At 36.6% G+C, this 12,387-nt stretch overlaps 2 protein-coding genes and 1 long non-coding RNA gene across 3 annotated transcripts; 1 reads left to right on the top strand and 2 right to left on the bottom strand.

Moving 5' to 3' along the window:
• Positions 1-1,579: 1,579 nt before the first annotated feature.
• Positions 1,580-6,929, top strand: LOC110429212 (bZIP transcription factor, putative (DUF630 and DUF632)). Its single transcript, XM_021445135.2, has 5 exons — positions 1,580-3,400; positions 3,546-3,617; positions 3,971-4,185; positions 5,548-5,771; positions 5,895-6,929. Exons 1-5 carry the CDS (start codon positions 2,332-2,334, stop codon positions 6,568-6,570), a joined length of 2,256 nt encoding a protein of 751 aa, XP_021300810.1. The 5' UTR covers positions 1,580-2,331; the 3' UTR covers positions 6,571-6,929.
• Positions 4,195-6,101, bottom strand: LOC110429214 (uncharacterized). The gene is made up of 3 exons (XR_002446547.1): positions 5,965-6,101; positions 5,381-5,701; positions 4,195-5,053 (listed from the first exon to the last, which is right to left on the bottom strand). It is a non-coding gene; the product is annotated as an uncharacterized LOC110429214 (long non-coding RNA).
• Positions 6,930-7,063: 134 nt separating the features above from the next.
• ACX2 (acyl-CoA oxidase 2) lies at positions 7,064-11,571 on the bottom strand. The gene is made up of 7 exons (XM_021445136.2): positions 11,051-11,571; positions 10,488-10,603; positions 9,223-10,103; positions 8,181-8,360; positions 7,933-8,099; positions 7,714-7,837; positions 7,064-7,486 (listed from the first exon to the last, which is right to left on the bottom strand). Exons 1-7 carry the CDS (start codon positions 11,491-11,493, stop codon positions 7,331-7,333), a joined length of 2,067 nt encoding a protein of 688 aa, XP_021300811.1. The 5' UTR covers positions 11,494-11,571; the 3' UTR covers positions 7,064-7,330.
• Positions 11,572-12,387: the final 816 nt, after the last annotated feature.

The raw sequence follows: 12,387 nt of genomic DNA, 5'->3' as shown, positions 1-12,387 counted from the left end.
TATAAAAGATACCCTACAAAAAGCATAGCACATCAGGGGTAGACTGCATGTGAATGTGGCCAGTTAAAAACTTCTTCTTCTTTTTTTATCCAAGTTGGCTGTTAGCTTTATATTTTCTGATCACTACACAATCATGCACATTTAATAAAGTTAAATCCAAGGCACATTCATTCATATCTTCAAAAATCTTTACCTCATTTCTTTAGGGTACTCTACAACTTTTAAGGGACTCCTTCCTCTGTTAGATCAGTGTGTTGTGTAACAAATTTTTCGAAATATTTAAAAACTCTTGAAATTAAAGCAAAATTTTGAAGTATGTGTTGATATTGTAAAGAATTAACATATGACTTGATTGAATTTTTTCTTTTTTGTGGTCAAGTAACTATTAGGAAGTCCCCTAGTAATGCCTATTTGTTATTCCACCAAAGGGTTGTGCATAACATGTGTTACTTTCCCATTTTGACAAAATTTTGTAGAATTATTTTATTTATACTTTTTGTCTCTTATATTAAAGTAGTAAAATTTTTTTAAGTCTTATGGCAAATGCTAAAGTGGCATTCAATCTTATCTTTTTGACCCATCTCCCTGGCACCAAATTAAAAAAAGAAGAAGATATAAATTGCATTAGGAATTATGATGATTATTAAGATAATGAGTAGAGCAATATACCCCTTAATGATAATAATCTGTGACAGTCACCAACCTGATCACTAAGATTCTGTCCCCCTTTAAACAATTCCCAAAACCCATACTCATTTCTTTCCTTTGGTATTAATTATTAATATTAAGTATATATTTTACTTTTGCTGGATATTCTTGAATATCCCTATCACTACCTCATCACAATAAAAACAAAAACAAAAAGAGAAGAGAATATAAAGGAAATGAGTTCATTTTTGAGTAAAACCAAACCTCCAATTGTGCTAGCTGAGATTTGGCAGCAGAGTCACTAGCTACAAGCTCAAAATAATTTCTTTAAAGAAAGAAAAATTAATAATAATAAAAATATATTTATATTTTTTCATAATTTATGGGAGTGTATAGAATTTTTTTTTGTTTAGCTTGCTTTATGCAGAAGAGCAGAGAAAAGGTGAATGCAATTCTCCAAAAAACCCGGATTTTAAGGAGCCGTTAGAGGGTCCCTCGGGAAACATAAAAGGGCAAATCTGTCAATCTGCACATGTTCCAATGCCACAAAAGAACCAGTGTTCTCCTCATCCTACACACTTATAACAACACTCTACACATAATTTATTACTCTTTCTTTGTCTTCTACTGACTAATAAAATGTAAATTTACGCTTTAGTAGTACTAAAGCAAAAAAAATGGTTAACAAGTGGTCTAAACGTATTTATTAAGATTATTACTACAATATCTTTAATATCAAAATAGTTTTCTCGAAGAATAACTATATCAATTTAGTTGTTTCAAAAAAAAAATTATCGATTCAGCTGCTACCCTTTAGATATTCATTAACAAAAATAATTAAAAAAGAAAGGTTCTACAAAAAAAAAAATGCTGAATATGGAGTTGGAGACCTCTGTTTTTTTTTCCTCTTTGGCTTTCTATTAACCTTATGAAGTGTAATGAATGAAGAAAGTAACACACAAATCGATGCACGCTCCTTCTCTCTGTATCCACTGTCACGGATTCCTCTTTTTGCCTTTTTTTTTTTTTATATATGTTCTTTTTGTTTTTGTCATTTCATTTTGCTCTCTTCCTCTTTCTTCTTCACAAACTCTGTAAAAGTCTTCATTTCCATCACAGGGCAGTCTCCAAATTGCTTCAGGTTTTTCAAAAGTTTCAGACTTGGAATTCCTGTTGGCCTCTTCTTAGCTTCCATCCATCAATGCGCTCCATTTTATTACACCCCGACCACTCTTTCTTTTGCATTGCCTCTGGGACTTCTTCTCTCGTCTGTCAGTCTGCCTTCTACTACTCTGTTTTTCCTTTGCTATTTTCCCCCTGTTATAGCCACAGATATATCAACCCAAAAGAAAGTCCAACAAGTCTTTCTTTCATTGCTTGTTTTCGTTTACTCTGTATTGTCTCAATCGTCATTACGAAACCTTTCTCCAACTGGGTTCCTCGTCTTGTGTTGAAATCAGTCTTCTTTTGTGCCTGAGTTAAAGTTTGCTTGGTTTTCCCCTGTTTGTCGCTGTTTCCTTTGTTTTGGGGGAGTTACTCCAAAAAATGGGCTTTCTTTACTAAAATTACTTCCTTAATTTAAACCCAAAGCTGGGTTCTTTTTTGTCCCTCTTTGGTTTTGGTCACTAATAAAATGGGGTTAATTTTATGAACCGGTTCATTTCATTCTTGGTGTAGAAAAAAATGGGTTGTGGAAACTCTAAAGGTGAGAAAAACGAAGCGTTGCGTCTATGTAAAGAAAGAAGGAGATTCATAAAGCAAGCTATTGAGTCGAGGTATGCTCTTGCGGCTGCGCATATTTCTTATATTCACTCTCTTAGAAATATTGGCATAGCTTTGAGAAGATTTGCTGAAGCTGAGATATTGATCGAGTCTTCTCTGTCAACCTCAGCAACCGAGCTTGACAAAACCCCTTCCCATTCCTCCTACCCTTCACCATCTCCTTCTCACTTAGGAGCTGAGGTTTCTGATTCACCATTGAATAATGAGAGCCCCATTTCACCGGCAATGGCGAATTTGAGTTACATGAGAGCTGGAAATAGTGCTGCAGTGACTCTCAAGGTTAATCCTAGTAATGGTAGTTTTGTGGAGGATGAGTCATTAGCAATGGCAATGCCGCCTCCTCCACCTCCTCCTTTTGAATCGGGTTCTTCTTGGGATTTTTTTGATCCTGTTGATGATTGTGAGAGTTTTAGATTTGTGGGGAATAATGGAGTGGATATGGATTTTGAGGATTTGAAAGGGTGGAGAGAGTGCAGGAGCAAAGGGGTTGATCATGGTGGTTTGGATGGAAATAATGAGTTGATTGAAGGAACTTTGTGGCCAGAGTTGGAGAGAAACGCTATCAAAAGGACTGATAGTTCAGCAACTCGTAATCGTAATCCTGGTAGTGTGATGGAGAATGATGTGTTTTTGACTGGACTAAGGGGAGGAAATGGTGGTAGTAGGCTGCCAAATAACAAGGAAGTGAGGCAGCTAGGTACGGAACATAATGTCAATGGGCCAGGTGAAACTTTGATGGGCAAAGGTGCTCTTGAGCAATCAAGTTCAAAGAGGGGGAAGGCCGCGGCAGAGAAAGATTTATCTGCAGAAAGAGAAGACCCTTCTGAGTTTATAACCCACAGAGCTAAGGATTTTCTTTCAAGTATAAAGGATATTGAACATCGTTTCTTCCGAGCCTCTGAAGCTGGCAGAGAAGTCTCCCGCATGCTTGAGTCAAACAAAATCCGGGTTGGATATTCCGAAGCCAAAGGTGAGTATTTCCCACTTGAACTTCTGATTTTGGATTTGGGCTCTTTGTTCTTTTATCCAATGCTAATGCTACATGTACTTGTTTGAGTGTGTTTCACTACTGAATTCTCTTCTGCTAGCATCTTATGATAAATAAATTCTTGTAGGAGGATCCTCAGCTTTTCTGGCAGCTTTCCAACTTGTTTGCTGCCGTGGAAATTCTGCTCTTGTCTCTCATGGTAAGTTCTGGCTTCTGTATATGGCCGGCAGGCTGGAACAATCTGGAGGAAGAGCTTATTACAATCTTGATATTTTGCATTTGTTCTTTGGCTGTAGTTGTCAAAATTACACACCTTTGCTTTCTTGCATAAGATGATCAAACACTAGAACTGCTTACTGTTTTTACTATGAACACTAGAAATGGCAATACTTTTAGCACTCAGAAACGAGGTTCAACTGTATGTTTTTCTCTTTTATATTTTTTAGACACTTTGTTTTTCCTCTTTTCTTTTTATTGTGGTATTTATTGGTCAGATGATAGTTATGGTCATAATCTGTATTTTATTTTCTTTTATTCTGTCAATTATTGCAGAACCAGTACAACATGTGACTAAAGTCATAACTTGGAAGAGGTCAGCATCTTCAAGGTCTTCTTCATCGAGGAATCCACTAGCCACAGCATCTAAAGATGATGCTGATGACAGTGGAAGTGATTTTATTGAAGAGTTCTGCATGATTGCTGGAAGTCATTCGTCCACCTTGGACAGACTGTACGCATGGGAAAGAAAACTCTATGATGAAGTAAAGGTACTCACTGAAACCACTTACATATTTTACTGATGAATATCTTCTGGATCTACTGGAATTTATCTAGCGTTGCATGTAATTATGACCAGAACTTTTATCAATCTCTCTCTCTCTCTCTCTCTATATATATATATATATATATATTTGTGTGTGTGTGTGTGTGTGATGTATTCACTTGTTGATTTTATTGCCATCAGATATCCTTCTATGTTTCCTTTTTTCTTTTTTTTGGCTTAGCTGACATGTTGATTTAGAGGTAGACCTTTACTGGAGGAATACTTTTTCTTTTTCTCTCTTTTGATGGATGAATACTTTTATCTTTTGTTCATACTGCAAGGAAGAATAGTCAATTTAGATTAAAAGATTTGTTTAAAATGAATGATGGTTGAATTTTGTGGTGTATAAATCTTCTTTATCAACTTGAAGGTCTTAAAATTCCCTGAACAATCATTTATGCAAGATGGTTGGCTAAGTAAATCAATTGTCTTCTTCACAGCTAGCAAAGGAAATCTTTTCATTCACTAAGAGCTTACTTTTAGGTGTTTGTCTTATTTTTCCAAAAGCTACTGTGCATTGAGTGAGCAACAACAAAATGTTGCAATTTATTTTATGTTTCGAGACAAAATAGATATTTAGACTGGCCACCAAAAGACTATAAGTAAAACACCAAAAGACTGGCCACAAACAGTTGCAAACTTCATGTCTCTTCTGATTTTACCATAAGTAAAATCCCATCAAAAGACTGGCCAGGATAGCTAATATGATTACCTCCTATCCTCATGTGTATCTCCATGTTATTCTCCTTCTAGTTTCTTCTACTGTAGACACCACAAGTGCTATTACTCCTTAATGCTTCCTTCATTTGATTCTGTAATGGCAGTAACCATGGTTCTAAGTTTCAGTCAGTAGGTTCAAAATCTTTGGTATATGCTTTATAATTCAACATTTCCTTTCCTCAAGAACTAAATAGGGACTTTTTGAGTCACAAGTAGACACATGCATTCTTATGATTAAAGGATCTCCCTAGTATTTCTTTTTCCTTTTTTGATGCAAAGCTTAATTAGGTTATATGATGAAGGATCTCCTTAGTATTTCTTTTTCCCTTTTTTATTTTTTTCCCCTAATGCAAAGCTTAATTACATTACACAGAATGTTAGGTGATTCTTAGGACTATTGCAGGTAAGCAAATACATACATCCATGCCACTGTGGGACTTGTAGAAAAGCATTTGGAGCATCAATAAAGTTTACAAAGCATCTTTAATTAATCTCTTCCAGCATTAGTAGCGAATGCTTCTAAGTTATCTAATAAGTAGTGTTGCCATTCAATCCTCTGACTTGTTTGCCTCTTTGTGCCCTTTAGGCCAGTGAATCTATCAGGAAGGAGTATGATCAGAAGTGTGATCAGCTCAGGCACCAGTTTGCCAAGGATCTTAGCACTCAAGTGATTGATAAAACCCGGGCAGTTGTAAAGGATCTGCACTCCCGAATTAGAGTGGCACTTCATTCTGTTGATACTATATCAAAGCGGATTGAAAAAATGAGAGATGAAGAGTTGCAACCACAACTTGTTGAATTAATTCAAGGGTGAGCAAAATCCTTTAAATGAGAAAATTGAGTGACTAAAACTTTACTCTCATACTCATTAATCTTGAGCATTCTCAATCATGGACATCCATATCTTGACCAAACTTATGCTTGTTTTTGCAGATTGCTCAGGATGTGGAAGGCCATGCTTGAATGCCATCATTCACAGTATATCACCATCTCGTTGGCTTACCATTCAAGGAGCTCGACAGGTGCTCCACAGGGAGATTCCCGCAGGCAGATTATGACTCAGCTTCAGCAAGAGATTGAATGCTTTGGCATAAGCTTTACAGACTGGGTCAATAGCCATGCATCTTATTTGGAAGCTCTGAATGGTTGGCTGCAAAACTGCATCATAGAACCACAGGAGCGTTCAAAGCATAGGAATCCATTCTCTCCTCATCCATATCTGGGATTAGGACCACCAATATTTGTTCTATGTGGTGAGTGGTCAGCTGGGATAAAAGCTTTGCCAGCCGAGGAGCTTAGTGATGCCATCAAAGCCTTCTTATCTGATCTTTGCCATCTAATGGACCAACAAGTAGAACAACTGCAGAAGGAAGAGATATCTGTTGATGGAAACAACGGAGAATCAGAGAGCAAAGATGCTGTTAACACATTAACAGATGGTGATACAAATGAAGATGTAACTTCAAACCTGTTCTGCATACAAACAAGTTTGACTCGGGTTCTTGATAGACTAAACAAATTTTCTGAGGCGTCTCTGAAAATGTACGAGGATGTTAGACAGAAAAGTGAAGCTGCCCGAATTGCATATCTCAAATTGCAGGCCAACTAGATTTTAGAAGGCTATGTAATTATTAAGTATAAAGCATATCAAGGTTTGGTTTGGGAAATAGATGGTTGTAAATTTCAAAGATTTGTGGCAAATAGCATTGCTGAAGAAATAGAACAATTTTGGAAATGTCAAAAATACTGTTCCTATCAAAATTGGATTGGAAGAGTTGAAGACAAGTAAATATGGAGGATTCAGTCGTCTGCTTTATCATCTGTCCCACAATGTTGATTTCAGGGGAGTTGGTTTGCTCAGTTTCTTCACCGGCTGCTTCCCTTTCGAGAATGGTGGGAGATGCCTCAAAATTGGTGGGTGTTAGAGCTATAAATATATTTGTAGCTATTTGAAAAACATCATGCTTCCAGCTTTACTGCCAGGTAAAAGGATAGGCAATCATTGTACTTCACTCTTGGTCATTCTTAACAAGTCACCATTGCTTGTTACTTATAATCAGAAAGTCGATTTAGTTTGTGTTCCCTGTTTGTTAACCATATCATGGCAAAATAACAAGCTACGAGTAATTTGCAATTTCGCATAGCCTGCTTTTCTTCTAATAAAAAAGAAAATGTATATAGTTCAATTTATTGATACATGTTACAAACAATTGTTTTCGAGCTTCACCTCATTATCTCCAAACGCTAGGGGCTATCGACCTTGGTTTCAAAAGGCATGTATTTAATTTGGCAAAAGAATTAAAAAATTCTAATCTATTATGGAATAATTCACTTGTTTGTTACATTCATTTTTTGACTTTCTCCAGTCATTAGAACCCAACATGCTGTGTGTACTGTGCATATGCTTCTGACTGCATTGCAATTGGGGCCCGTGTCACGTAAGGCGGAAGATCAAATGCATCTATAAGCTCCCCTGCAATATTTCTCACCTGGAAACTCAGGTATTCTGTGAGCTTGTGGATTGCCTGCAGAAAGGAAAGGGTTATATCAATGAAACAACCTCATAAAATTTGTATCTCTAGAAAATAAAATTACTTACATACATATACACAAATACTAGGACATATGTAAATAACCACGCATGAGATGCTTGGAGTCATCCCTGTTTTTCAGGATTGGAAATAGTAGTATAAAATGGATTTTAAAAAAAAAAACCCTTTTTTTTCATAATTATAAATTAGCAAGACAGTACCTTAGCTTTGTTTGGTGCAACATAATCAACATTACGGTAAGTTCCTATGTCTTTCCAAATTCGATCGAGGGCATAAAGATCACAGACAAGCTTTAGAGCAGCTCGACTACGAGCATCAGGACAGCTGGAAGGTAAATTCAAGCCCAATTAGAAACTCAAAAAAAATCTATATGGCAAATGGAAAAGAGAACAAATTCAGTAGCTGAGTTCAGGAAGTACTTTTGCACAGCATCAATAAACTTTGCAAGGATGACAGACTCAATATGAGACTCTGCAAGTGTGAGAAGGTGATTCAAGCACCTATTCCATGCACCAAAGCTGCCAAGAGTTTTAGAGTGCTTCCGAAGTCGTGCTGCTACACTTTGAAGCAATCTTGAGGTTCGGTACTGAATACACAAATTATACGAATCTCGGGTTACAAGTCAGAATGTTGGACTCTAAAGTACAAAAACCAATATTACACTCACCCTGAAGGCATCCAACTGGAATTTAGGGTCTCGCAAGTGGTCTGTGCTTTCCCAACGGGTAGTTACAGGATTTGGCTGAGACAAGTATGTGTTCATAGATTCTCTCAAGTAGTTCCATGTTACCGAAAGAGGACCACCTTGGAACTTGTCCTTGTATTGCTTCAACAGATCACCAGCTACCTACATTCCAGTAAAAATAGCTTGTATTGAAAAGCAAATTATAGTTTAACCAAGAGTAACACCAGACTACAATATACATTAGGTGCCAGTGAGGCAAAACCCTCCAAAGGCCCTTGCGCACCAAACTAATTCTTGATGGGAAGATTATTGTTATCTGTAAACAGCAGTTCTTAACAAACCAAATGCCCTAAAGAATCCCTTAAAAGAATAACAGTCATCAAATTTCCCTATTTCTTTATAAAAACATCCAAATGACAACAATATCTAATTGGACACAAAAGGAGTCCATGTGAATATATGTGCATCAAAGTTTCCTTTCTTTTTTTTTTTTTTTTTGAGAAGCAAGCTTTCTTAACTCGTTTAAAAGAACATAGAAATGATTCCGAGCAACAACACAGCATAAATACCAGTATAAGACATGGAGAGGGTTTACAGAAAGAATAAATGGTAACCTATCTAAACAATCTTGATGAATGAATGTTGAAAGGCCTGAAGATTATCCTTGCATATCTAAACCAAGCTTCTACAGAGATGGAAACATGGTCACATTTTTAGATATGGTACTATTTCCGGATATATCTTCAGACTAACCAAGCCAGATTGACAATCTGATTTGGTTGTTGCTTTATCTAGTTGGCAACTGACTACAATTTAAAAGCAGTGGTCAGTTAGGCAGGATCAACATAAACACCTGGAGTAAAGATGACACTGAATACCAAAGCCATCTAAAGGGGTCACTCCTGCTCCTTTTATGTAGTTATCTAGAAATATCGCACAATATAGTTAGGGACCCTTCTTTATACTGAGACAAGTATTGCAAATTCTCATGCAAGGTTGTGATATAAGGGAATTAGTCTAAAACCTGTTGCAGAAGTACTGTGTTATCTCCTTCAAATGTCTGGAAAATGTCATGATCATTCCTCAAGCTACCAAACCGGTTGACAGCAGCATACCCATGGCCTCCACAGGCTTCCCTGCAAGTACTCAATGACTTTGCTGTATATGATGTCACATAGGATTTCAGGCCTGCAGAAAGCGCATGGACATCTCCAACCAGTTGCTCATCGTGCGTCTTCTTCATCTCTGAATATTTCTCCACCAAATACTGAGTGGCAAAATGAAATGCATAAGTTGAAGCCAGCATTGGCATGAGCTTGTGCTGGTGAGATTGATAATCAAGAATGTAGACTTCAGGCTGCTTAGGAGGACCAAATTGCTGACGTAGTAGGGAGTATCGCACTGCAATAGTGACAGAAATCTTGAGGACACCAACTGAAGCATATGCAAGGCCAACTCTCCCACCTACAAGTTCACCTAGTGTAGCAGCAAAACGTTTGTTTATTGTAGGGAGACTACTTGTGTATTTTCCATCTCGAGAAACATCCCCAAATCGATTAAGAAGGTTATCTCGGGGAATTCTAACCGAACTGAATCTCAGTGCTCCATTATCGACCCCATTCAAGCCAACTTTGTGGCCACAATCATGTATTTCAATTCCTGGAAGTGTCTGGTGGGTTTTTAAATCCCTTATTGGCACAATGAAGGCATGGACTCCCATATCAGAAACTCCTTTAGAGTCATGAGTTGGCAAAATCAGCCTAGCAAAAACTGATGCAAACTTGCCATGAACTGCAGCATTGCCAATCCACCATTTGATGGCCCCATCATTTGGTGTATCAATTATAAATTCATCTGTAATTGGATCAAAGGTTGCAGTGGTTTGGAGACCCTGAACATTTGAGCCTTTTAAGCACAAAATTGGCAGTTTAGTTCGATAAGCATGCTTAGCAGATTATGAACAACTAAAAGAAAACATTTAGGGTAAAGAAATGGGTGCACAGTAACCACACAAAAAGTAGTTAATATCTACAAAAAGATATTTCTTCTGCATAAATTATGCTCTTTGATTTCCTTTCTGAATCTAATATAAATTTCTCAATACAATATTTCAGATTTAATCCACATTTCAAAATACTGCATCAGGATAAGCGTACTCTGTTGCGTGTCATGACTAGTTCTAATGCAGAACAGTGGAAGGAAGACGTCAAGAGCAGCACAGGAATACACATTTAAGAAATAGGGAAAAAACAAAACAAAACGTAAATAATTTCTGAAAAGAGAGCTCACCATGATGTAGTTCTGTCATTGCGAAACAACCGGGATAATCCAAATTGTCAATACCCTCAAAATACTTATCCCGGTGCTTTTTAGTTCCTAAGTTGAGCACAGTACCTCCCCAAAGACTGCATAATAAAATCAATAAAATGTTAATTTTATGCAAGTAAAAATCATTTAGATATCAAGTCGGTTAGCATCGTGCTTCCATACTAATGAATTTTTAATTTTTTATAAGACACTTCAATTAATTTTTTATAAGACACTACCACATTCATTATTTTAACAAATAAAAAAATAATAACAATAATAATTTACCAAGAATCAGCTCAAATGCAGCATCCAAATGGTCCACATGTACAATAGAATTTTACCCAATCTCAATTTTAACGAAAACAAACCCATCACACAAACTCAATCTCCAAGCATTTACAACCTAAACCCAGATACCAAAACTTACTATTTAACCCAAAAAACACCAACCAACTCTCTTAAACTTAAATACCCAAAATCCAAAATCCATCCAAGATTAAAACTTTAATGCCCAAACGAGCTAGAAAAGCAACATGAGTTACCTATATTGTACACCAAATTTGATCCCAAGAGACATATCAACACTCCCAACAGCCTCAGTGATAGCAAAATACTTAGCAGGATCTTCAGCAACATATCTAAAAGGCTTAATCTTTGCTTCTCTAACCAACCCCATAAGCTGTCTCATACAAAGCTCTCTATGTTCATTCATTGAAATCTCAATTGGCGTCTGCAAATCAGGCCTTGAGTTGAAAAACTCAAAAATTTTCTCTTGAATTTCCCTATGCTTCCCTCGCATGTAGCTTGAAAGAGGGCCTTGGTCAACGTCCAGCTTACTGGCCTTGGCGCAAGTTAGCATGTCGAGCTGAGGTGAAGGTTGAAGGGGTGGAAGTGGGGTGAGGTGAAGCGATAGCCGTTGGATACGGCGGGCGGTGGTTGAGTTGGATAGCTGTGATTCATCCTCCACCGTCTGACTTGGGTTCATTTTCTCTTCGCAAAATAAAAAGCAAAAAAACAAAATACAATGGGTTAGTCGGGGAGGCAATGGGTTTTTATTCTTCTTCTGGGTGGGGGAATGGAGTAGGCGCAGTAGGGATTGTGTAATCTAAAAGAAAAGTTGACCACAACGTGGCGTTATGGCGGATTAGTACGTGGCGGATGAAGATTGGAAAGAAGAAAGGTCGTTAAGTTGGCGCGCTGTTGAATGTGGGAAATGGATATAGTGATGACGTAGGTGGTATGGAGGATGAGATTAAGTGCGGTTGACCTTTGATTTGTTCTATTGGAATTCGTATATTTCGAGAGAGAAGAAATATAGAATATATAAAAATATGTAAAACATGATGCGTCAAGAAATGAAACACCGTTTCGCTTCCCACTCGGATGAAGCCTTATCTCCGCCACACATGAATATGTCTTTATGATGAAAGCAAGTTCGGCTACTTCTTTCAAATCAGTTTTTAATTATGCCATTTATCTATATATACATATATGTTATTTTTATTTAAGTTATTGTTGATAAAGAAGGTAAGATTTAAATTTATCATTTTACTAATAGAGTAATAGGTCCTATTTATAATTTATTATTGGACCATAATAATTTTATCATTGTTTTTTCTTTTGGATAATAAAAAATTAACATATTTAGGGAAAATATTTCTTTTACTCTCATTGATATTATTTTACCATTAACCTTTTATCATTTTTTAACGAAATTAAAAAATATAATGATAAAATTACACTCATTCAAAAATTAATTTTAAACTTGGTTCGTCACTTGGTAAATTTGGACTTTATCTCTTGATCAATAAAGGCTAACCGTACAAAACATGTGCCAAAAAACTTAACTTATTAATGAATAAATTTCACTTACATCCCT

This window comes from Theobroma umbraticum, unplaced genomic scaffold, assembly GCF_002168275.2.
Source record: "Theobroma umbraticum cultivar Fairchild unplaced genomic scaffold, ASM216827v3 scaffold_44.0, whole genome shotgun sequence".
NCBI classification, from domain to species: domain Eukaryota; kingdom Viridiplantae; phylum Streptophyta; class Magnoliopsida; order Malvales; family Malvaceae; genus Theobroma; species Theobroma umbraticum.
The sequence above is the reverse complement of the archived record's forward strand: the minus strand, read 5'-3'. Positions and strand labels throughout refer to the sequence as shown.

Coding starts and splice junctions, on each gene's coding strand:
- LOC110429212 (XM_021445135.2), top strand. CDS start 2,332: ATGGGTTGTGGAAACTCTAAAGGTGAGAAAAACGAAGCGTTGCGTCTA. Junction 3,401..3,545: donor TGGATATTCCGAAGCCAAAG/GTGAGTATTTCC, acceptor AAATTCTTGTAG/GAGGATCCTCAGCTTTTCTG. Junction 5,772..5,894: donor CTTGTTGAATTAATTCAAGG/GTGAGCAAAATC, acceptor TTGTTTTTGCAG/ATTGCTCAGGATGTGGAAGG.
- ACX2 (XM_021445136.2), bottom strand. CDS start 11,493: ATGAACCCAAGTCAGACGGTGGAGGATGAATCACAGCTATCCAACTCA. Junction 10,604..11,050: donor AAATTTGGTGTACAATATAG/GTAACTCATGTT, acceptor TTTATTATGCAG/TCTTTGGGGAGGTACTGTGC. Junction 8,100..8,180: donor TCCAGTTGGATGCCTTCAGG/GTGAGTGTAATA, acceptor TTGTGTATTCAG/TACCGAACCTCAAGATTGCT.